At 39.9% G+C, this 25075-nt stretch overlaps 1 protein-coding gene across 6 annotated transcripts in view; it reads right to left on the reverse strand.

Annotated features, from left to right (window-relative positions):
* prkar2aa (protein kinase, cAMP-dependent, regulatory, type II, alpha A) overlaps positions 1-25075 on the reverse strand; it is a 45310-nt gene that overhangs the window by 19530 nt on the left and 705 nt on the right. For 3 of the 6 annotated variants that reach the window (XM_031286536.2, XM_031286542.2, XM_036008292.1), the window contains exon 2: positions 23889-24176. In XM_031286536.2, coding sequence (XP_031142396.1) covers positions 23889-24135 — 247 coding nt within the window. In that variant the 5' untranslated portion in view covers positions 24136-24176. The remainder of the gene's footprint in view (positions 1-23888; positions 24177-25075) is intronic. The other 3 variants (XM_031286538.2, XM_036008291.1, XM_036008290.1) reach the window with 2 other exon arrangements.

Genomic DNA, 25075 nt, shown 5'->3' on the forward strand with positions numbered 1-25075 from the left:
GCCTTGTTGAAACACAGGGTCAGAATCTACAACATGGTAACTGCAAAATGAGTTATAACCTGAAATGTACCAAACAAAACTTGTCCTTGGGAGATAATGATTTCCCTGCAGGCCACGGTACATTCTGACCATTTACCAATCCAAACAAAGCGAAACCATGGCACTATTAAACAAGCTCTTAAATGGCACCCTGTTAGACCGACTCTACACAAAGCAGAGGCATATAATAATAGTTCCTCAGAAGACTTGATGTGTAATTTTAATGAAAGTTAGTGGAAACAGGAAGAGGATCCATTCTAATTATCTCAGCACTGGGTGCAGGAGGTGCACAATTAATTACAATTTAAGAATTGAAGAATGATACAAAAACCAATGTTTGGGACAAAAACAAATGTCTTACAAGAACGGTTCAAATTACTCTATTTCTATTTAAATTATTCTAAATGTATGATTAAACATCACCAGTTGTTTAACATGTTTTTGTATTTAATGGCCATATTTGTGTACTGATATTCATTTAATCTTCTAAGCACATTTTAGAAGACTGTTGAATCAGATGGCCAATAGGCATTGATTAGGTGCTGGATCAGGAGGATACAGTATGTTAAGCCTACATTGTGTAATTTTTTGAGTTGATTCTTAGCAAAAAAAAACCTTTGTTCTTTCACAAATATGTGCTCATTCATGTGTAACTACTTCCACCAACTAATCAAAGTATTCACGTAAGCGTAGAATCTGACATTCAGAATCATTCAGAATATATACGAGCAACTTGCTCGAATGACGGCAGCCATGTAGTGCCTCCATCTTTAAAATAAATTAGCCAAAGAGGGACATACCTCCGCATTTCGCCCTCTTACACCTATTGGCACCGTGACAAATGCAAGGGGGAGCTCGCCAGGGAAGCCCAAAGTTAATATTCGAGTGGCTAGAACAGCTGCGTGTAAACGATGGAGAGAGCTAATTTCGGGTTCGACCACCGTAGGAGGAAGGGCTAGAAAGTAATATTCAGTTGATTGTCATATACAGTTTCACCGCTAGATGGGAAAAATTCTTACACAATGTAGCTTTAAGAATTACAACTCAATGCAAGCCATACTATTTTACAGATACCGAATGTATACCTATAGGAGTGTGCCACTACATAATATTGTTCGCGATATTACCGGTGTAATTTCGAATATCATACAAAAAAAATGAATATCAAGATAATGGCGATATTCCGACTTGTGACATACCGTTATGCACAGTAACAACAAACATGGCTGGAAGTGAAATGGCTACCGGCTCCAAGGTGGAGGACCAGTTAGTTCAAAAAAGGGGAGCGACTTCAGTAGTGTGGAAGTGGTTGAGTCAATTCTTTGACATGCAAGTCTTTGTCTCCTACACTGTGGCAGCACAAGAAGAAATCCCTGTGGCTATTACGATCCCAATGTGACTGCTGTTAAAGCTTTAGTGCGTAACTTTTTGATATTAATGAACGTCCGTTACATTCAAGCCATAGCCAAATGAGTTGCTACAAAGCTAATTAAGACTATCAGCTCCACACAACTCTCTGTATTTCTCAGTATGGCAGTGTTCAGAAGATCGTGGCGTCCGGTGACTTTCCAGCGCAAAAACCTGAGTGAAGATAACTGCCTCAGAGTCCATCATGTTTTTTTAATCCTCTGTGTCCTCCTTGTCCCCCCCTGTGCGCGGTCACGGAAGGCTTGTATCATGTGGACGCACCGACAGTTTTGTTGTCATTACTTAGAATTCCTCATGGGGGTGGCATAAACTACGCACTATGGCTTTTAGGGTCAAAATATTATGGTCCGTTTATTGCGAAGTCAGTAAAATACATCGTTGACTTGAATAACATTACAAGCCGCTAAAACATAAACACGCTTATATTCCATCAGCGCGATCCTTCTCGTACATATAGAGGATCACAGATTCTTCTTTCCATTAATGTGTCGATTTACAAAAAGGAATACAGTAAAAGCAGTAGTAATACATTCCCCTGAGTACAACACTATTCTTGGGTCCTCTCTGTCATTTATTGTGTACCTCGCCCCCTCAGCTGTCTCAAAGGAACGGACTTTCCTCCCCCATATTGCTCCTAAAGCTTAATGACTCCTCTTCCTCACTCTCTTCTCTTTTGCATCAGAGTCTGGTTTATACTTTATCTCATAAGCTCAAGACATAGATCGGTCTTTTGGAGTTGGTTATTGGGGATTGTAACAAGAGGACAGATACATAACAGCCTGATACATTTTCTACTTCAATGTCTTTACCAGTTTATGACAACGATTAAAGTCAACATCCAAATAGCAGTAGTTAACAGAGACTAGCCTCATGTTCACTGCTGTTCCACACTAGGTTGAGCCAAAAACACTTAAGCAGGCAACTAGCATTATGTTTATACACTGCAAGCCTCATACTGGATTTTTTTGAGAGGCTGCTTATTGTTTACTTGTGTAAGGATGTAACCAATAGAGAATGTAATAGAAATGAACAGAAATATCAAAGCAGTGACTAGTACAAAAGTTACAGAAACACCTCTACTTTTATTTCTAATGACCAAAAAAAATGTATACCTTTGAATAAAGACTGAACTGAGGCTTCTTCCCAAATAGCAATCAAATCAGCTATTTTATACAGCTTTCCTCCCTATGTTCATGCCAGCCAAGCCAAGCTGTGCGATGCCACAAATATTAATTACCAGACTATTGTGTCCGGTAAATTACATTATATTTACGTTTTTATGGCAAGGCAAACGAGATTCAGCCAGAGCCTTCGCTAACAGATTATAGCTCTGGACCTGACCCTGACCTTTGACCTCACTGTCCCTAACACATGTTAAAAGAGAAATAAAAGTATGGAATGAAAAACTGAAATAAAAAAGTGGCATGCTAGTTTTAACCCCACACTATATGCCTTGTGTTTGACTTGATTCAAGTTCTGAACAAAAAAACAATCTGATAAATATGGATATAACTGATATTTTTCCATGGGAAAATGAATGAATCATGTGTCCTAAAACATATACAGCAACCTTTAACATCCTTGAACCTTCCAGCCATTAGTCATCAGTTCCCTGGTGACTATTCCCCATGACTCTGAATCAAACCCAAACCTCTCTTCCTCTTTCACTGCAAAACTATTTACAGTATGCAAACTTTCACATGGACCAATTAAAACTTTTTTTTAAATCATTCTGTGAATATTTCATCTACCTAGGCTCATCCTTTCTCAGTATTTCCACAGGTGTTATCATGATTTCTGTGAATGATCATTTCAGCGACCTGATTTTTACCCTCTCCTAATTCCACTTTTTTCGTTTCCTTCAACGCAATCCCCCTCCCCTCCAAAACTTGATTGTCAGCAACATAACATCCTACCAGGAGGACACATTCCAACTGCTTGAAATGATTTGTTATGATCACAGTCAAACTCATGAACAGGGTCAGAGCACTGCAGGTACCGTAGCAGAGAGGCACAAAGACCAACAAAAACGCATACACGCACAGAATTCAAGATCTACACAAAACCCAAACAAAGCAGGCAGCACTGATTTGTTGTGTGGTGTGTGGAAAGCTGTAATCACTACTGCTATTTGTTATACTTGGTTGTAGTCAACATTTTGCTCAGAACATTTTTATATTGATAGTGTTTGTTCTTTTGCTCTTCTTTAATAGTCTTTATATTGTTATGTCCCCTACGTTACAGTTGAAGTATACAGTGGTTGTGGGGCTATTCTTGCTTCGGTTCCAAACTTACCTGTTTAGACTTAAGGTTCAGGTTATTTAACAGGTTGTTGCTCTGAAACTCTACATAAACACAAATTATATAATTGTGTTCAGTCCCAGTGTTTCAATGATATCCCCTTCACCCTCCCTCCTCCCCCCTTCTCGGCCGCCATCCAGCCCCTTCTCCACTACCCAGCTTGTAACAAGTGGCAGATCATCCCCCCTCACGTTCTCTTTCTATCTATACACCCACTCACTGCCATAACAGCATTAACAGATGGAAAGAAGAGAGAGATAGAGGGGGAGAGAAAAAGAGAGACAGAAGGACAGAGGGAGAAACAGAGGGGGAGAAACAAAAAGACAGACCAGAGTCGGATCTATTGTGATGCGAAAAAAGAAATAGACAGAAAAAGGGAGAGGAAGAGAGGAGAAAAGAAAAGACATAATAGCAAATTCCAATATGATGTTAGTAAGCTACTGTATATAGAAAGATTGGCAAAAGGAAAACTAGCTAGAGATCTGTTATGTATATACAGAACAGGCGGACACCCTATAGCATGTGATAACAATACAATAAAAAGAAACAAACGACGAGAGAGAAAATCACTGTGGCAGAGAAAGAGAGAGAAATAGAGAGAGATAAAGCCCCTGAGTGAATAAGTGAATAAGGAAAAAAGGGCGCAATTCATCCATCCCTGACTGGTGTTTTCCATTGATTTCTCTTAAAGCCATTCTCAGTGTGTGAGCGTCTGTCTGCTCAGCCCGTCAATAGTCTCCCCTCAGCCAGTTAGCTGAGGGGGAGGGAAAAGCATGGATCTCACCACTATGCCTCTGACACTTCAAATTTCAATATTTTGCTTTAACAAAATGGCTACTGAGTGGTTAGACTGGTAAGATGATGAGATGGCGGGGAACAGACGACGAAAAACACATGATAAAAAGATAGATCCGGCAACAAATTTAGTAAGGATTAAAAGAACCGTAACCTAAATTGCGGAAGCAACGGCTGGCTTTAAAGTGGGTGAGTTAAATGCAAATAGGAGACAGGGCTGTTATTTGTCCGCCCACCTGTTGCTGCTCACACCTCCTGGTTTCCTTCTTACCACTCTACTTCTTGGAATAGAAACAGTAAAACGCAGGAAAATAGTTGGCTTTTAAAAGGAAAAGTCTGTCCATTACATTAGCCACTTTGGCAGATGGTCAACTGCCACTTGGAGCCTTTAATCTATTGGACAGAATGAATTTGGCAGAATAAAATAGTGACAGGGGTTGGACAGACCCCAGGAACAGTGCTCAGCCTTTCAGCCAATTTTTTTCCTGTGGCCACTTGCGATAGGCTGAGCGGGACCTCGCGGGCGGGGCCAGTGGGAGAAACACTACTGCGCATATTCAGTGGGCCACATATCACGGGAAGTAAACACGGAAGCTTAAAGCTGACAAGTTCCCATTTATTGTTCTTTCATCTTTCCCTGATTCTCCGCCAGTCCAGGGCACAGTGTCAACTTTTGTTTACTGAGAAATTGAAATGTTTTTGCATGCTTTTAAGCACAATCTGCAAAAATGTAACAATTCTTATTTTAATACCTGTGAAAATAGTATTTTTTTCAGTTTGTCTGGGTAGCATGACATTATGTGTCATAGAACATATCCTAACAAAAACAGTGTAGACTAGTTTAGTGTTAAATAATGAAATGAGTATTCAACAGGTTGACAACATATTCAACAGAATTTCTCACCATTTTAATCATTTATAAAAATATATATTTACGAACGTAAAACTTTGATTGTCTCCATTTAATATTATTTAAATGAATTAATACTTTGGGAGTTTTCGGCTGCTGTTGAGATGAAGCGTGCAATTTACAGATATTCCCTTGTTCTTTTAACTTAAGTATTTTTGCATGTTATTTGTAGCAAAATGACTAAATAAAATTAACAGTAAGACACTTACCACTCTCCCTTTCTCCACTTATTCCCCTTTCCCTCCCCTCACCTACAGTATCTTCCCATTTCCCCCCACATTTCCTCAACAACAGCCCCCACCATCTGTTCCTCCTCTTCTATTCTTCCACCCTGTCGCTCCATCGCTCTCTCTCACAGCAGGGTCAGAAGTGGAGCAGGGAGCTTCCCTCAAATTTTGCCTCTCCTCCAGAGCTAGCAGCCTCAGACGTCACTGTCAGCCTATGCTGGCACGCACATACGCATATCTATCTATCTATCTATCTATCTATCTATCTATCTATCTATCCATCCACACACATATGCAACCTCAAACGGACACACAGACAGACACACAGACAGGCACACACACAAAAAATAATTGGCGAGTTTGATAGCAGACTCAATAGAGCACATCATCACCTCCAGTCTCCTACTGCACACCCACATATACATAGAAATCCCTCCAGAATAATGCCTTCAAAATGCACAGGTGCAACTTGTTCATACAGAGGAGAGGAATGTGTGGCAGTGTTTCCTCTGCTACCATTAAACAGTGGCTGTAAAATGAACATAATAATGTAAACATAAAATATAATTAATAATTACCAGCACTATGATCAATACCTCACTTTCTCCCAACTTGGAGCCAATGTTTATCAATCAATCTTTCATCTGTCTGTCAAGAGTGTTTCATCTCTCCCCAAGACCCATGCAGCGAGGAACAAGCATAAATCCTGCCCCTGCATGTTCTCCTCCCCAGAGAGGATATATAGTCTGGCTCTCTATATGTCAATGCGTGCTGAAGTGCTGAACTAAGCAGCACTAACTCCAGGCTCTACAGCTTTCACTACAATATCAAGCTAATGTGGAAATCTAATCACATAATGCCGGCACTACATAAATTATGTAAATTTGCACACAATTGCACATGCAGGCCGCGAACTTGCAGTGTATGTAAGGAGACGCATAATAAAAAGCAGAGGCACAGACAGCAGAGGAGGCACACAAATACACACACAACCTGATTTATAAACACAAATACACACAATACCAGGGGCAGAGTGGGACCAAAAAAATCTACCGGGAAATTTCGTAGACCACCAGCCGTCGGGGGAGGGGGGGGTGAATGTAATAATATACATGCATAATAATGTATATAAATGCATAATATGGCATAGAAAATCACCATGACGGATCAGACGGTAGATAAGCCTGGTGAACTCTTTTGTGTCATTCAAGGTAAAATATACAGTGCAAAGCAGGTAGCAGGTCTGCTGACGTATCATGTCTGCTGGCTGTTGTGCGTCATACCAGAGTCAAATTATGAGTGTCAAACATGTCAATTATTGTCTCTAGCAAATTGGGCCTTACCAAATGGATTGGGCACACGCTCCATATACTGAATATTATAACTGTATTTTGGAGGACACCAATAGGATCATGTTTTGCGATGGAATCCTCTTTCATTCTCAGTGAGTCGATGTCTGTTATCAATAAAGCCAGCGGCTATTTGTCTCATATGAGAGTCAGCTGGGAAAATACATAGTATCATTTGAGTTAAGAAACGCATACATGGTAATAGAGCTGTGTATTGGCAAGAATCTGGCGATACGATATGTATCATGATACATGGGTCATGATTCAATATATTGCAATATGTTTCGATACTGTGCGTAAGGCGATATATTGGGATTTTTTTTAAAGTATAATTTTAGAAAAACTAATATTTAAAAAAAGACATGATGTTCATAAAAGTAAAAGAAGTTTACTTTAGGTAAACAATTCAGTACACAGAAAATCAAACTGCCAGTTTGGTATTGTGGTTCACAGATTCAGCCATAGCTACATTGTTAGCTTCTAGCAAAAAGTCAGGCACTGCTAGGCACTGTTAGGCAAGGACACTAGTCAGTCCCTCCAGGATTTCGTGACCTTTTTTTTTTGAGATTGTTGCGGCCCAAAATGCCTGATTTCGCGGGAGCTTTTGTAAACAACTGCGATAAAAGTTGCTATGTCTTTTGTATGTTTGTTGCAATGAAGTTGCGGGAGACAGTGAAAGTTCCAAAAAAGTTGAGTTTTTTTTTTTTTGTATAGTTCTTTAAAAATAAAAAGGAAACTTGTTTTGGGGAGAATAAAATTACTCTGGGCTGAGTTTTCCTAGTAACCTTACCAAAAAGGCTCAGGATGCTGTAAATGTTGGTATAATATGAAAATGGCTGGTGGATTTAAGACAAAAAATTATAATTTATTGAATCAATCAAATTTGAACATATCTGTCAGTGGCTTGTTGATCTTTACATTGTTATGTGCATATGTTATGTATCAAAAACAAGGAAATTATCAACCCGTTCTCACTCCCGATTGGTCATTGGCGCTCAGAGTGCACGTGGGACTGCTATGATTGGTTGAAGTCGCGGGAAACTTCAGGTTATTGGTCAAATGTGTGGAAAAGTTGCGGTGATTGGTCAAAATTGCGAGTCGCACCAAATTCGCGGTGATTGGTTGAATTCGCGTGAATTGGTGCGATCGCAACATCGCGAAATCCTGGAGGGACTGTCTAGTGGTGTGTCTCAGCATAGCCATCTAGCGGTAGGGGGTTTAAACACAACATAAACGTGAACAACTGTCTTACATGAATATTTTTGCACGTAAACAAAAAAAAAAAAAAAAATCTATATTGTGTTTTTGAAAATTGATACAGTATTGCAAAATAAAATATGGCAATACTCAAGTGTATAGATTTTTTCTTACACCCCTATATGGTAAAGTGGTTGGCAGTAGAAATAAAGGGTACAGAGAGCTTCGGACATTATTCATACCATTTCTAATCCTAAAACAAGCAGGCAACATTATTGCAACTACCTTTGAGACAGCTAGATGATAAGTTCAGTGGAGCTCCTTAATGGACTGGGGTTTAGGGCTGGGTTTACTAATTTTTACTGACTTTTGAATTTAAATCAATCTTCATTTGAATGATCCAATATTGATTCATAAAATCCAGAGCCGATCTCTGTCTCTGTATCAAACTAGAAGACCTAAGGAATCCCTTGGTATAAATTATGTCATGCTAGCTTCTCGGGAAAGGGGTTGAATAAAGCTAAGTTAGGCTACATTTTGGCGAGTGAAAAACTGGCATGGCCATTTTGAAAGAGGTCCCTTGACCTCTCACCTCAATATATCTAAATGAAATATCACTAAATACTCAATGACTGGAGAGTCTTTAGAGTTGCACTTTATTGTGTTGGCTGCTGTAGTGTGTTCATGTTAAATAAAAAGTACATTAATGCAACTGCTTTGCTTTTAATAATGCAACAGGTTAGAGAGAACCTTGTACAATTGTTTAATATATTTTATATTCAAGCAAAATTTGTTTTGTAACAGAAATATCCCAATTTGATATTGGATTGGAAATCAAATGAAATCGGGACATTTGAATGGGAATCAAATCGTTTCAGGAAATCAGTGGCCATACTCTACTAACCTACTGTGGTTATATTGAGGAGTTGGTTGACAACTTCTTCTCAAATGTTGTAAAGTGATCGGCTTTGCATCAGCTGCTCACAGCCCACATGAACAAAGACACATTTTTCAAAATACTTAATTACACCGTGGGTTGTAGTGTTAGCTGGAGGACTACATAAGACCCCCATAATCAGAAATCAGGGCTGCGCTGACAAGTGCAGATATAAGAAACCGCTTCTACACCTTTGACAATAAAGTACAGTATGTCTTCCATAGAGACAGCTAACAGGATGAACTGGTAGTGTCAAGTAGCAGAAAAAAATGATTTATTATATTATGACTTACACTTCCAATTTTGTACGACCACTTAAATAGGAATGGAGATCTCTCACTCCCTTGCTGTCACACACACACACACACACACACACACACACACACACACACACACAGATATATGGAGCATAAAGATGAGGAGAACAAAGTTAAATTAGCAAGTTAGCTGTACCTACAGTTTCTCAGCTCTGTGATTTATGGTTGTGGGAACTTGTTTGAATGTTTAATTTATTACACAGAAGAAGTAAGCAAGCCGAGATATGAGGTTAGAGGATATGACCAACACTGGGGACATCTGCACTTCACATACGTATACCCAAATCAAAAAAATATAAACAAAGATGCACACCTGGGGTTCCCTCTGTGACAGAGGTGCAGCTGGGGTCCATTAGATTACTCAAATAATAGCTGGCCTTTCTAATGAAACACTTTTTTTGTCAATTTCACCCTGTCTGTTCTGGCTTTTCCATCATGCTCCCTTTCCCTGTCAAACAATGCTTTTCCTACACAAAAACACATTTTCCTCTTAAACCTTCACTTTGTTTGCTCTTGCAGCAGCTCCCTGTCTTTTCCTCTTCATTTGCCCCTGTTCCTCCTATTCTTATGTTTGCACTCGTTTGTTGCAACCATTGTGCATCTTTCTGTTCTCTATTTGAGCCCGTCTCATTCTTTCTCTTCATCTGTGGCAAGAAAGAAGTTACTCTCGTCTCTACTCTTGCAGCCTTTACAGTAACTTCATCTTCCTATGTCATCAAGCTTTCGCCATTATTCTCACCCTCTGCACCGTCGTGTTCGTTTCCCACAATGCAACTCCCTTTTCACTCTTTACCTTTCTCGTTATCTAACTATCCTTTTCGCTCCCACAAAAACTGTCTATTGCTCTCTTTTACTCTGACACCTTTCCCCATATCTGACTCTCTCCCTTTCCCAGTATCTCACCCTCCCTTTCCACTCCCTCTCCCCTTCTATTGCGCTCTCCAGAAGACTTAAGCCCTTAAAAGGAAGCAGCCCAGTCCTTATAGCTGCCTTGGTGTTAACCCTTTCCCAGCATCACCATGTTTGCTGATGCCGCTTAATCCCTTTAAGCGTGACTTAGCCTGATCCTCTTTCTTATATTTATCACTGTCTATGATCAATATGTCACAAACAGAGTCTGGCATCAACATCAGTCGTTAGCATGCTTAATTGTCAATTACCACATCAAAGTAATACACTCCAAAATGAACTTGGAGAACCTAAAGTAAGTAATGTTGAAGATTTTTTTATTTAAATCAATGTCTGTTAAGTCACTATCTATCGCCAAATGAGGTAATGCAACACACTCGACTAGTGTTGCGAGTAAATGGTTACCACGGTCGAACAAACAAAAAAAGAGCTATGACAACAGATCAACAATCTGTTTGTAAATGTGTAATCTGTAAATATTAAACACCTTCCACAAAGCAAAAAAGATTTAACTCACAAAAATTTGCAAATATAAAACATATCTGCAAATACAAATAAAAAAACAGATTAACAACAATACATTAAATTAATTTATAAATAAATGAAAAGCATTTGTGAAAGAACAGTTACAACTTTCGAATAGGCATTTGTGGATCCAGTTTTTTCTGTGAATTCATTCATTTGTTTGCTTGATATACAGTTTAGAAGTTTAAGCCAAAAAAAATATTTCTTACAAAATAAATGTGTGAAAATAAATAAAAACGGCATAAAATAATAATTTACAATTTTGTGTGTGTGTAATTATGACTTGTGTAAATGAGAAAAATTATGGGAGACACCAACGTAAATGTAGATTGTAAGTGAAACTGTAGATTGTTTATGGCTTGCTTTTCCTAGACCTCTTTTCTCAGGAGGGAGCAGTAAACCGTTTCTTTCTCTAATTAACATGTCGTCAGTGACAGCCTGTACGATTATAAACCTGTAGAACCTGGGGAATGTTACCTGATGGTCACCTGTTGAATGTGATGTTACAGAATGTGGGTTAAAGGAATTCTGACCTTATCTAGTTTATGATCTCAACTGCTGCAGGTTTTCTGCAACATTTACAGTCTCAGACACAACAAATAATGTATAGTTTCCAACCACAGGAGCTTGTTTTATTTAAAACATATTGTGTCTTACTGCCATAAGGAAAACCCACAAAAATGGAGCTGTAATTATTTTGGGGTCCTGACACAGTTTAAGAGATGAGACCCTGGAGACATTACATGGACTACTATTATCCCAGTAGCCTGGGATGTGGCAAATCCTGTGTATGGCAATGACTCAGGCCCAAACATCTGGTCTGAAGTGCCAAGTCTCCACATGACAAGCACAGCAATATGTTTTCATATCCCTAGGATTATCAATATACGTATTTATTTTGGTTCCCAGGGTAAAAAAGGATTACAAACATGTGGTGTGGGCTGAAAAACTGAATGGCATTAACACACAAGCACAGAACAATATCTGGACTTGCAAAAGTCCTGTGTGGTGGTAAAACATCAAACTGCAGAAAAACATTAGGGGCCAGCCTGCGGGTAGGAAAGTGCAACATGCTCTCATCAAATCACTGGGGTGTAACGTAAACAAGGCCTATTTGGTCTCCCATTACGTGACCATTTACAGTCACAAAAGAACTCCAAACCTCCACATTCTCAAGCCTATGTTTAGAGTAAGGCCATTAAATGCAATACTATTTCACTTGGATCTTGTGGATATTGCTTGCTGTGCCATGGAAACTAAGAATGTACACTTGCATGCTTATTTTAAATCTGACTATTACTGCAGCCATAGAGACAAAACAACACTGAACAGGTATTTGAGTCTAGTGAACAGTTCAAACTATGTGTTTATGTCATGTTAATTTAGGTTGTAAGTAACGGAGGCTAGTAGAGGAAGAAAGGCAATTTATACAATATACAACTATAATTTTACAACCTAAACAACAATCACAACTTGTGCTCTTCCTGTTTTCATATTTCTCTCTCTCTCAATGACAACTTTATTCCTCACTGATGGACAGTAAACAGTGCAGCTGCCCTTCAAGAAGATAAATAATAAGCGTTACACAAACACACATTATCAGACCTGCAATACAAAGACAGCTATATGAAAGTCTGTCATAACAAGGCTATACAAAAATACCTGTTAAAGAGTGGAGGCCTATGAACCACTAGCGACCCCCCGACTTTCTTTATCTGAATCATGATTAAGCAAGGCCACTGCCTATCACCGTCACTTCCAGCAACGAATGGGAGAAGTTTCAAGGCCAGTGGTTTCTATGGTGACCATATCTGTGCCAGTTTAGGACAGTGTTGATGTTAAACTCACAATCTACACAGTATTAATATTCATCTTTTTAAAAAAGGTGTTTTATTTATCTTCACTGTCTAAAAAAATAGTAAAAACAGCTGGTAGGTTCTGGGGTCCATCAGTAACTGTTACTGGAGGAAAAGACTGGTTTGTTCTGCTATGTCTAGCCCAATCAAAGCCCACATTATACAGCTTTCAATGAGAAGAAGTGGGACCTCTCATTGCCCCCATCAAGGAGGTTATGTTTTCAATATAGATTTCATGTTTGTCTATGTATATTAGCAAGATATCTCAGACTTGAATCACAATAACATTTGGTGGATAAATAGGCCCTGTAATAGGACAAACAATAAGAATTATAGGACAAAAACATTTGGTGTGGATCCAGATCCATGCAGATTTAGGTTTAAAGCTGCTTACACACCAACCAGACGGCCAACCGTCGGCAGAAAAGGCAGTTGGACTGATCAGTCTCCCCGAGTTTGTCAAAAAAAATGCCTCAGAACACACCGAGAGACGAGACGTAATACGTCTCCATAACAGGAGGTGGCGCTAATCTGTATTGTCGGGTCTTGTTTCTCCGGAAATTCAAAGACAGACTGTCATGGCGGCTTGTTCAGAACACGATCTCATATTGTACTAAAATAGTTCACTGAAACGTGTTTCTGAAAACATTTTAAGTGAGAAATAGGCCATGCAGTTGCTGAATCTGTCTTCATTTTAAATCAACAAAAGGTCAGTTTAGAAGATTTTCATCAGATTTTGAGAGACTCTAGTCACACTCATTCTGCTCCCCGTTTCCGGGTTAGCAATCTACCAATCAGATGGGTCATTTCAGTCCGACTGCCGGCAGTGCCCGCCCCGCCGATTATACATGTCAAATCGGCCAAAATGAAGGACGACGGCCCCTCAGACGGACGATGGCACAGAACACACCGAACAGACTCGAGTCACTGATCTCACCAGACTGTCCAACGGCCGATTATCGGCTCTGTGTGTCCACACCTTAATACAGTAAGATCTTCCATGTGACCTAAACCATGTAGTGTTATATAAACACAACAAAGAAATTACAGCAATGTGCAAAATCTACCCCATTTTCACATGTGCACTCAACTGTTCAGTTGACGGGTCAGAATGATGTCTAAAGGCAGAGTGTGATACACCCACCAGCGACATGCTGGTCTTTGTCTGTTCAGCTGTCTGCTCTAACAGCCAGTTTGGCAGAAAACCAACCATTATCCCTTTTCTAAAAACTAGTGCTAGCTGGAGCCTGGGAAAGTCTTTGGTTCTCACCTGTGACTGTGTTGAGTGAAGAAAGGTTAATTTATCGGCATGGTCTGAGGTTACACTGACACATTAATCAGCATTCCCCATACAGTATGTTATGCCACATACATTCCCAGATATTGCACACAAATTTTTGTACCTTCTTTTAATGGAATATATTTCAAAATGACCCGCTATACTCCCGAGGCAAACATCTACAAAGATGTAGATGGATCTGACTTTTTTTTTCTTTATCATCACATGCCACACCAAAACCAGGCCATTATCACCTTCATGCAATCCATCTCGCCATGCTGACCCATACTCTGAAAAGTTGTGATTCAATCTGGTTTCTAGAAAGCTCTAAACTAAAGTGCTAAATTGGAGTTGATCAATCACATTTCTCTTCACACAGAAATCCAATGCACGGTCATGTTTTGCTGTGAAGACATGGATAACCTCAGTTGGCTGGGGTGACTGGCTGTTTAATTCTCAGTGCCTGCAGGTTTGACAAATATCCAACCAACCTTTCCACCTGAGGCCTGTCTCTCACCTGTCTGTCTGCATGTCTCTCTTTCACTCTTTAAAGTAAACAGGTGGGTTTCAAGGCAGGTTAAAAAATTATTTCAAGAATCAGCCACCACTTTTCACAGTTTACAAACATAGTTTTTTAGAATACCTCTAACCAATATCAAGATCCTGCCTGCCAAGGTGTCTGAAAAGGTTAGACAAACCCAGCAGCCAAAATCAAAAATTTGGCTGGTATTTAATGTTGGCTCTAACCTACTAGTTTCTCTCTCATTCAATCTCTTCTCATTAATGTTTTCCTTCATTTCCTACACTTCTCCCACTTATTTATTCTCTTTCATACTGTGCCAGAGATGGTTCTGCTAAACCACCCTTATAACCCCAAACCTCTCAGTAAGCCATCTTGTCTAATGAGATTGGGCCTGTACATTGAGAATAACACATGCAGAGTGAGGGAGAAAGGGGGATAGAGAGAACGATAGATTAGGTTAAGAGGAAACAGGATGAGATTGTGATGGCTGATGGATAATGACAGACAGATAGATGGCGGTCAGTGCTCTGGAAGGGTAGGAGAGCTTAATGTGTCCGAAGGTTGAATGTGACAGAGAGAAAGACAGGGTCACAATCAAGACATGTGCTTTGTCGTTCAGTCACTCTGACCATGGTTAAGACCCATGCAACAAACCCCACAATGGAGAACAAATTGAAAGCGTTACTGTGACCTCTTTTCACAAGATTTTCTTGTGCAAGAGTAGGGTAGAAAGTAATAAAAAAAGGAATGCTAGGTAACCCACTAGTGCTAAAACCTCGGGCAATCACTCTTATCTCACATTCGTAGGTTGGGAAACGCTGACAAACAAGAACTGTGGGTGGTTAAGTTTATCTACTCTTGCCACTATGTTGAGTAACCAACCATTGTTTAATTTAAAAAGATCTTATGGCCTGTTAAAGCAGAATATTTGGCTTATTGATGTTTGAATCTAATCACTGGCTATATTTACATTGCCAGCAATAACCCAACTATTGATCTTATTCTAAATAGGCCTATTTGTAAGCTGTACGTTTTCTTATAAAATTATTCGATTTGTAATAATGCTCTGATGAACGAGGCCACCATTTCAACATCACATCATCTCAGTTTTCCTCCATTATTCAGATTCAAACCCTATGTTGCCATCAATTTTCTACTATTGCTTACCCTTCATGCAAATTACGCAAAAACACTGCTCCAAGATCCTTTTTCGAAAAAAAATTAAAAACTATTCTTGCTTGTAAATGACAAAACAATGAAAGATATATACTTATGTTTTCGCAAGGAAACATCTTTGGCATGCATTGTAAATAGAGGTGCCACGTCTTTCGATTTTAAGGTCACGATTCAATTCTCGATTTAAACATTTTCTTTCCAGCAGTGAAGGCAATACCACAATAAGAGCCCCTAGATGGCAGAACTGTACTTTACAACAAAAATAACCAAAGGTGCAATTGAAAGCACCATTAGTTTATGAGACGCACATGAACGCACCATGAAGTCCCGTCGGAGCCCACATGCTTTACCTTCGCTGCTTGTTTACAAGAGGAGGATTTTCAAGTTCTGTTGTTTCGCCATTATCTCCGACTCCGGCAGTTGTCTGGAAAACAGCAGTTGCAGGCTACTGGTAAGTTAACGTTACCCTGTGTGTTTAGCTGCATGGTACCAGCCAGGAAACCACACTGTGTCTGTTGGACGTGCTAAAGTAGGCGAGTGTGAAGAGAAAAAAAATACTAGTGGAATCACCGATCCTGCTTTTGTTTTCGATTTGAGTTTGAAATCGAAAGTTAATTTCAAACAATTTTCAATTTAAAATTGAAATCGTGACACCCCTAATTGCGAAACTGTTATATTGCTGCATTTGTGAGAAAATTCAGTTCAGACAATGATTTCTGAATTATGAACTTGGACTAAAGCATTGTCCTAATTGTGTTAATACCAGAATATTGTTGTGGCTTGTGGACATGAAAACACAACTGAAATAACTTGTGTTATAGAAAATGCCATTTGTAAAGGAAAAAAAAAACATCAGTTTGCTTCTCATGAAGGAGTAAACTCCCTCCTGAATACCGGTTACAGCCCTCTGAACCGAATGTGGAGCCATTCACACAACATTTATCGCTGGAGGACTGATTCCCACATCCTGCTCTCAGCCCAGCTCATCCTCCTCCTCAGTCTTATTCCGTGTTGGGTTTCTTGTCTTTTGCTTTTGTTTTCTCTACATTTCACTCCCTAACTTTGTTTCTATCCCATGCCCTTCTCTCTTCTTCCCCTCTATGCCTCCCACTTATCTCCTGAGAGAAACATCAATGGGCATACTTCCAGTATAGTCCCCTATATCTGCCCAAGGTTTGTTTAATGCCAATATCATTGTAGAATTTGTATTTTTGTAACTATTATCTCCTCTAAGTATTTCAATTAATGCAGTAATCAAATTGGCAACAGAATACTACATTTTTTTATTGCAAAAAGCCTCTTTTGTGTCTGAATTTATAATAAGTATAAACTTGGTATAGTCGATATGCTAATATTCTGTTCTAAAGACTGGATTTTAAGAATAAAACATTGTTACAACCTCTCGCTTTAAAAATACATTTTCCACAAAGACCCTTCATGACTCCTCCTATCTGCCTAAGCCCCCACCCAGAAACAGCCCTGTTTTTTTTACTCCCTCTCTCTGTACCGAGAAGAACAGGGGTCAGTTTGGGTCCATGGCCATTTAGTGTTTCTCTTTAAACATCATCAACTTGTAATAAGCTTTGATGCAGAACTCCCATTAAACTTGTTAAAAACACATGAATCTCAAAGCTACAGATGTCAATCTGAATGCAGTATTGGGAGCATATTTTTCTTTCTACAATACAGGATTCTCCTTAAATAATGTGCACTCTAATTCCTCACATTTGGTAATGTTTTATTTGTAAAGGAAATAAATTTAAGAAATACAGAGGAGCTACGAGTGTCTCCATGAAGAGGACATGTGGCTTTTATCCCATGTCCATGTTGTTTCCATCTAGGTGAGAGGTCAATTTGTAATGGCTTATAAACTATCGATAACAACATAAAAAGGGAGAAAGGAAGAGTAACACATCCTCTCTAATCTAGATGATTCGGAGTGGGAGGTTAACAAATTAACATACATGTTTTAGGTTATTTTCATTTACTGAGTGGTCAGACAACACATCATGACCTAGAGAATCGGTATGTGTTGGAGCAAGGGGGGCATGTGAACTCCAAACAGGAGCAGCGGAGGAGGATGTACAGCCACTGGCTCAAGGCCTGCCAGCCCCCTCCATTTCCTCATTTTCCTGCAATGCCACTAAAGATAGCTTGAGGGCAAAGATTGAATGAAGAAGGACCAAGGTTCAAATAATGTCTATCAGTCTGCTCTGCCACATCGGTCATTTCTTATGATGGGTTCCGTCCTTTTTGTTACTTTCTGTCTATTTCGATTTGTTCTTTTACTGTTTTCCTTTCTTCCGGTTTTGTCTCTGTACTCTTGCAAAGGAAGACCAGATTTCCACTATGGCATTCTAATAGGAAACCCTAATGCCAAAAAAACAAATACGCTGCTCTGTTTATGTCCTTTTGACAAGCACAAAAATGTCCTAGTGGATGCACAGACACGTCCCCTTACATGGAGATTAGATAAAGACAGCTACAGGATCACAGACTTTCAATGCTTCATTTGCACATGATTTAAGTGTCTTTGTGACTTGAACTGTGGCCCAAGAATGGACAAATAAATTTCCTAAACTGATATGCTATCTCAGCTGCACAATACACAGTATGTCTCTCGCCATCACTGAAATGTTTTCAAACATGGTCCTTATTTCTATAAACTGTTGTAGTAACAGATAGGATACAAATACTCTAGATATAGACATAGAGAAAAATACAGAAAAAGACAAATAGGGATGTGGAGAAACAGGCACAGAGATGTAGAGAGATATGGCTTTGGAGATTCAAAGAAAAAGACTTAAAAAGATAAGGCAGGTAGGCAAGAAGGCAGACAGACCAACAGACTGGCTTTCAAAGAAATGATTGACGCAAAACCATTAAGACATAGCGCAAGGCAGAGAGCAAGTTCAGTTAACAGACATACAGGTAGGACAAGGATAAAGAATGACAAGACCAGAAAAGAAAAAAGACAAGTCAGTGAGACAGACAGGTACTTTATTAAAAACAAAGAAAGCCATCTGAGGGCTTTTCCACTTAGCGCTTTCAGTCAGCCAGCCTGGGTCTCTGAAGAAATGCTAGGCTGCATTAGATTTGCCTGCAGGCTAAAAGTACACTGGACACACACTGCAGCCTGCTAATTAGGTCACCTGTTGCACAACACTGCACGGAGTGACACACACAAACACATTCACACGCACGCGGGCAATGTGAATGCAGCGTAATACATTTAACCTAGCTAACAAAATTTCAGACATTTTAAAACTTCCCCAGGACTTCCAGACACCCTGCTTAAAAAAGTGTCTATGTATCATGGCCACTTTCAAGGTTATAGGTTAGGGTTTCCGCCAGTGTATTGCAAGCTTGGTGGACTGCCAGGCCCAAGCTGACTCCCTGCCGGGCCTAAGCATCATGGAATTTAAAAATAAATAAATAATTAAACTTAAATCTGTTATACAAGTAGCAAACTCCTTTAAGGAATAAACTCGGTGTGTAAGTTGTGTGCGTAACGTTAGCGAGCAATGAACCGTATGTCATACTTGCAGAACTTTAGTTCAAAACGAAAACCAACCATCTGGGAAAATTTGCACTCACTGGTGCAATAGGGCTGCTGCGATGAAAAGGAAACACTTTACTGGCTTCTGTTGATGTTATGAATCTTCCCAAGACCCCTACTTTAAAAATACCTGGGCTCATGTAATCAGCACAACACCTCGGTAGCATTTTGAAAATATTGACTTGTGCTTTTCAGGGAGCCCCCCCCCAGACAGCATTCTGCAGGTAAATCTTCCAACATTCCTTTATAAATAAAGTTAGCCAATTATTGCTTCTAGAAAGACTCTCAGCCTCTCTTCTCCCTCAATCATTTTTTCATTCAGCATCTGCTTTATCCCTGCTGTCTTTCTTATAAAAACACATTTAATTCATTTCTAATATCATCCCTTGCACTCATCAGTCCCTCTATCCATCTTTTAATAAAAAGCCCCACTTGTTTTAGTCACAGAGGCATCCATTTATACCCTTCTGTTTCTCTTGGTCCACATGCACTGCCAGACTGACACTAAACAGCCCGGCTCGAAGGAGAAAAATACATGCACATATTAGGAAGACCTCTTTTGTATGGCACTTTTTTGCATAAAGCATGTACTTTCCTTCATCTACCACTGCCCTTTGTAACCAAAGAGAACGCCGAGTAACTTTACTTACCACACATTTCCGTGGTAAGTAATTTAAAGTGCCCATATTATGAAAATAAAATCACTTTTTCTGGGATTTGGGGTGTTATTTTGTGTCTCTGGTGCTTCCACACGCATACAAACTTGGAAAAAAAAAACATCCATGCTGTTTTGAGTGAGATACGGGTTTCTGAATGTGTCCTGCCTTCAGTCTCCGGGTGAGCTGGTCAAAATCAGTAGGGTTTTTTATGTCACTAGCTGAAACGAGGTGGCTAACTGTAGCATGCTAGCGCTAGCATGCTAGCTCATTCTGAATGGCAAAATACTGCTACAACACACACACTAGTTCACCATAATCTACAAAAGAACTACTTACATGTGCCTGTTCTGCAGTTATCCCACGCAAAGTTGGAAGTGTGCCCTCGTTTAGAAGAAGTCTCCCGGCTAATCCTGCCTTGTACTACTGAAGTTACCTAGCTACTGCGCATGTGCGACTGCCAACAAAGATGTTAGAGCAGTGAGAGGTCTCACTCTGTAGCTAAAACATAGACCTGAACACAGGGTGAAAAGAGGAGCTGCAGCAATGTGCAGTACAACAAAAATATGGTGTTTTTTGAAAATTAAACCATGTAAGCCTATTCTGGTACAACCTCAAAATACAATTATGAACCTGAAAATGAGCATAATATGGCCACTTTAAAGTCTATTTAAAGAAGACAGCAGGTGATCGTGAATCTGGAGCACTCAGTTTTAGTGTAACTACGTTTATTCTCAAACTCATTTTCAGCAAAGACAGCAGCTCTGAATTAAAGGTTTATTTCAACCCGTCAACATACCATTTCTTAACTGAAGCTTAGCCTCAACACAGAAAGAGTTACTAAAAAACATTTGGCCAATCATCACTAGATATGATGGAGGTACAACAGTTTGTATCCAAAACAATATACCCTTTGTTAAGCAGCTTAGGCCTGTGCAGTGATCCTGCTGTGGATTAAGGCAGCGGGAGTTTGGAAAACAAAGCATGTAAAATAAGGACATCGTTTTTAGGAGTACTGTCCATGAGAATACATGACCAGTTATCTAACTCATTTACATTTTAGGCGTTTAGCCGGCACACTCATACACAGTGATTTCCTGCAGCGCAAATGAAAGGTTAAGAGCCCACTGGTGAATCATCGTAACTGTAAGTAGCCTAATAAAAGACGCCAAAATGAGTGTCAAGATTTTTTACAACACTAACATCAGATACAGAGCATGCCCATGTTACATAACTTGTATTTCACCTTTAAGCTCTCTAGACCTTTAAAACAAATTCTGTCTTCCTAAGTGCAATAAAACTATTTCTCCCATTCACAGAGCTGTTCTATGCCGTCTCAGCTCAATTAATACAATATTTCACAATGGCCATATTTCTTAATTAAGGGGTCAAAACCGCAAATGAGTCATTGGCCTACTTCTAGTGGGTCAGTGCCTGATATAAGCAGCATTGAATTTAATGAGCTGCGCTCTAAAAGTGAGAAAAATACTTTCTCTAATGTCTTAAACCTCTAAAAAGACTGTATCAAAGTCAGGCCTTGGAGAATGAGCTCAATCTTAGCACTAGAATTCTGACACAACATACGTTAAACAATATTAAAGTCCTACCACACACAAATCAAGGAAGTCGTGATTACATAGGTCAGCGTTTTAAAGCCCTAGGTCACCATACAGAGGTACACCCTTTGTATTCTGGTATCAGTGGTCCTAATACCGGGAGTGTAATGTCTTATTGTCTGTAGATCATTTAGTGCTGTAAGGGTTGAAACTAATACAACCAGGTTGGGTATGTGACATTGTGGAAACATACAAGAATATCCATCCTGTTTTGCAATCCCGAGTTATAAAAGTTATTTTGGTGTTTTCTTCACAAGACCAAACTGTTTTGGAGCATGTGCTGTTAAACTAGTAGCACTATAGTACTCTTTTATACCAAAGGGCTACAACAGTGGTCAGGCAAAAGCACATGATGTCTTTCATTATACAGGCCTGCGTTGTTCTGATCAGAAATGTCCCCTGGGGGTGTGCACACAAGCCTGGTTGGATAATTTACTGTCATGGATGTCATGTGTGTGACCCACAGCATCAAGGCAAAAGCTTCTCCCTGAAACACAAAAATGTCAGCTCCCTGTCCTTTATTGCCACCTTGGATGAGGTGTGGAAAAATGCTTAACAACCAATCGCTAATCAAAAGCGTTGACAGGCTGGAATTTGAACGGGCGTGAAATCAAGTCATAACACGTGTTTGCCTTCAACGCACTCACAGACACACTGACACAACACGTGCATGCATGCACATACACAACGCACCCTCAGCTGAAGTCACAGCTGTTTGACGGCAGCCAAACCCCACTTGTGTGAGCATAGAAACAGAAACTGAAATCCCCCTTTTACCCGAAACCAGCTTGTACCAATCTCCAAGTTTGGCCAATATTGCTTTCAGCCAAGATTAATATTTCATTATGGGGCATAATAAATATGGTTAACATATAAATGCAACAGCGTAAAACTAGAACTAAAGTTTAAACCAAAAAAATACTACCCAAGTCGCAGGAAACAAGTCTGATTAATTCAGTTCTTTTAAGCCAGCAACCAGATGTTACACCCCACAGGTGCTTTAGTATCTGCCAATGATACTGGCAGGAGAGAAACTGTGCAAGCCACAATCATACTTTAGAAGCATTTAGATTTACACACACAAAAGCACTGTGAAATTCTGTCATTAGCTTAAAAAATGTTGCACGCACATCAGTGAATTTTAGAAGATACACCTGGCTACGATACATTCACAGATCACCACAGCTGATCATCACAATGGATACTCATTGAGAAAACAGAAACCCCATTCACAAGGTAACAGCCCCTTGCTTCACAGCACACTGATGTGATCTAGGCCACTCTGCTCTCAGCAGCACAGAGGAGAGCTATGGGCTATGGAGCAGCTTACATCTTCTGCCAGTCTGACAAACACTGGGGAGTGATGCGAAAGAGGCATGGCTTCTGCTGAAAGTAGCGTACTCAGTGGGACTTTAATAGTTTGAGCTACAAAGTAAAGGTTATACAGTTCATGAACTCTTAAATTCAACTGTGTATACTGTTGCTGAGAAAACGCATACACATTTTATAATGATTTTTTTACAACTCTACTTTGATTGTAAAGTTGTATATGTGGGCCTATTTTAGCTTTGTGGCATGGATTTAACTTTCACAGCATATCCTGTTAAAATGGTACAACTATAAGCTATATCACATTAAAATTACAAAGTGGTAAAGATAGGCTGTTGGCTGATAGCAGAAAAATACTTTAAAACATTTAAATCCCTTATAATTACAGCTCACAGTGGATCTGCAGGTTGCCTCTTGTTATTTTTCAATGCTCCTTTACAAAAAAAGCATAACGCTTTCATGAAGTTCTGTGGAGTCCAGGTAAAGTTTTCACTTGAGAGTTTGCACTGCAAAGGTTGAATATTTTCACAGTTTCTAAAATGATTTGACTGGAAAGTTATATTTAATGAAATGAGACCTTTTAAGGCCTTGAAACTTTATTGTTCAAATCAAAACATGAGCCAGATAGACAGCCAGATAGATGATGAGAATAAAGAAGACCTAGCTTAGATGAGTGGCAGATGAGGGCTCTTCCCAAACTATCTGTTCAATGGGATTTTCTTGGTGCAAGTATGTGTATGCAAATATGGCAGGCCTCACACACTTGGAGAATCTGTCTCTCAAGAGGAGATGATAGATTCTGACTACATCAGTGACAAGGCTTCAAACCTCACCTTCAGTTTCTCTCTTTCACTCCCCAAACCCCTCACACAAACACTCTTTTTCATTCTGTCACATTTCACTCACACAGACATGTTCAACGCAAAGGGTGACAATCATAACAACAAGACATCAACTTACGCTCAAAGTCAGAATCATCATCTTCGTCATCATCTCCGTTGGACTCTGTTTGCATCGGCTCCCCATCAAACATCACTCCTTTCCCCGTCTTGCCACCGGCACTGGCCCCATCCTGGCTTCTGGTGTCCCGCAAACGGGTGAAGTATTGTACTGCAAAATCCACCAGGTCTGACGGCCTTTGTCGCAGCACCTCCACAGTGTAGCCCTGCAGCAGTTCTGTCAACCCCACCGGTATCTCAATACTCATGGCTGTGTGTGGCTCAGTGGCAGCGTTTGCTATCTATCTATCTATCTATCTACAGAAGGAGAGAACATTCGTCAGAGTTTGCTTTGGTATAGAGTCATACTTGTGTTTGAGTACTGTGTTGTGATGTGGTTATGGATTGCTTAATTGTTGCTTTGAACAGCTGACATTGACTTTTACTATGTCAGTACACTGTGTGCCCTGTGAATGTTAAGTGGCTAATGACAGCTCTGCATGACAACTGGAATGTACTTACACAGCCTGGGTAGCTGTAAAGAAAAACGTCAAGTTTGACAGCGAAACAGATACTACACTACCATTTATAAAGGTAACGTTAGTGCAATGAGTCTGGACGTACATGAAGTGTTGCTGTGACATTGTCTGAGCGGCCAGTCCACTTTATCTAGGGTTGAGACAAGGAACACACAGTTCCCACAGCTGCACCGAACAGATATGAGCCTAACATTTGCAACATGGGGAACAGATAACTAGTGACATTCGCTGGGTTTCGTTACTACAACATTACTACTTGGCATCGTCAGAAACTGAACCGTCAACTTGGGTGGGTGGCCCCGGTTGGAACTACACGTAGCTAGCAAAGCAGCTAGCTAATTAGCTAATACTCATGACAACTGGTTTACTTCGCTGTTCGATCCACATATAGCTAGACTTAACTAGATTTACCTATCCAACGTAGCTAACAAGCGATGGCTACAGTAAACGTAGAGGAGCTGTGATCCAAGCGCAGTCTCACTTTCAACCCACCAAGCATTAACGTTAGCTATCTTGCTAGCTAGTGAGCCACCTTTAAGGAAGCATTTAACGTTACCGCTAGCTTTCGCTGTAACATAGTATGGCGCATTGGCTGCAGGAGATAAGCCACAGGTAAGTGGCTGGCTGGATAAACGTTGCCATGCAAGCACAGCAAGTTGTACAGGACCGG

The sequence above is a fragment of the Sander lucioperca genome, chromosome 12 (genome assembly GCF_008315115.2).
Source record: "Sander lucioperca isolate FBNREF2018 chromosome 12, SLUC_FBN_1.2, whole genome shotgun sequence".
NCBI classification, from domain to species: domain Eukaryota; kingdom Metazoa; phylum Chordata; class Actinopteri; order Perciformes; family Percidae; genus Sander; species Sander lucioperca.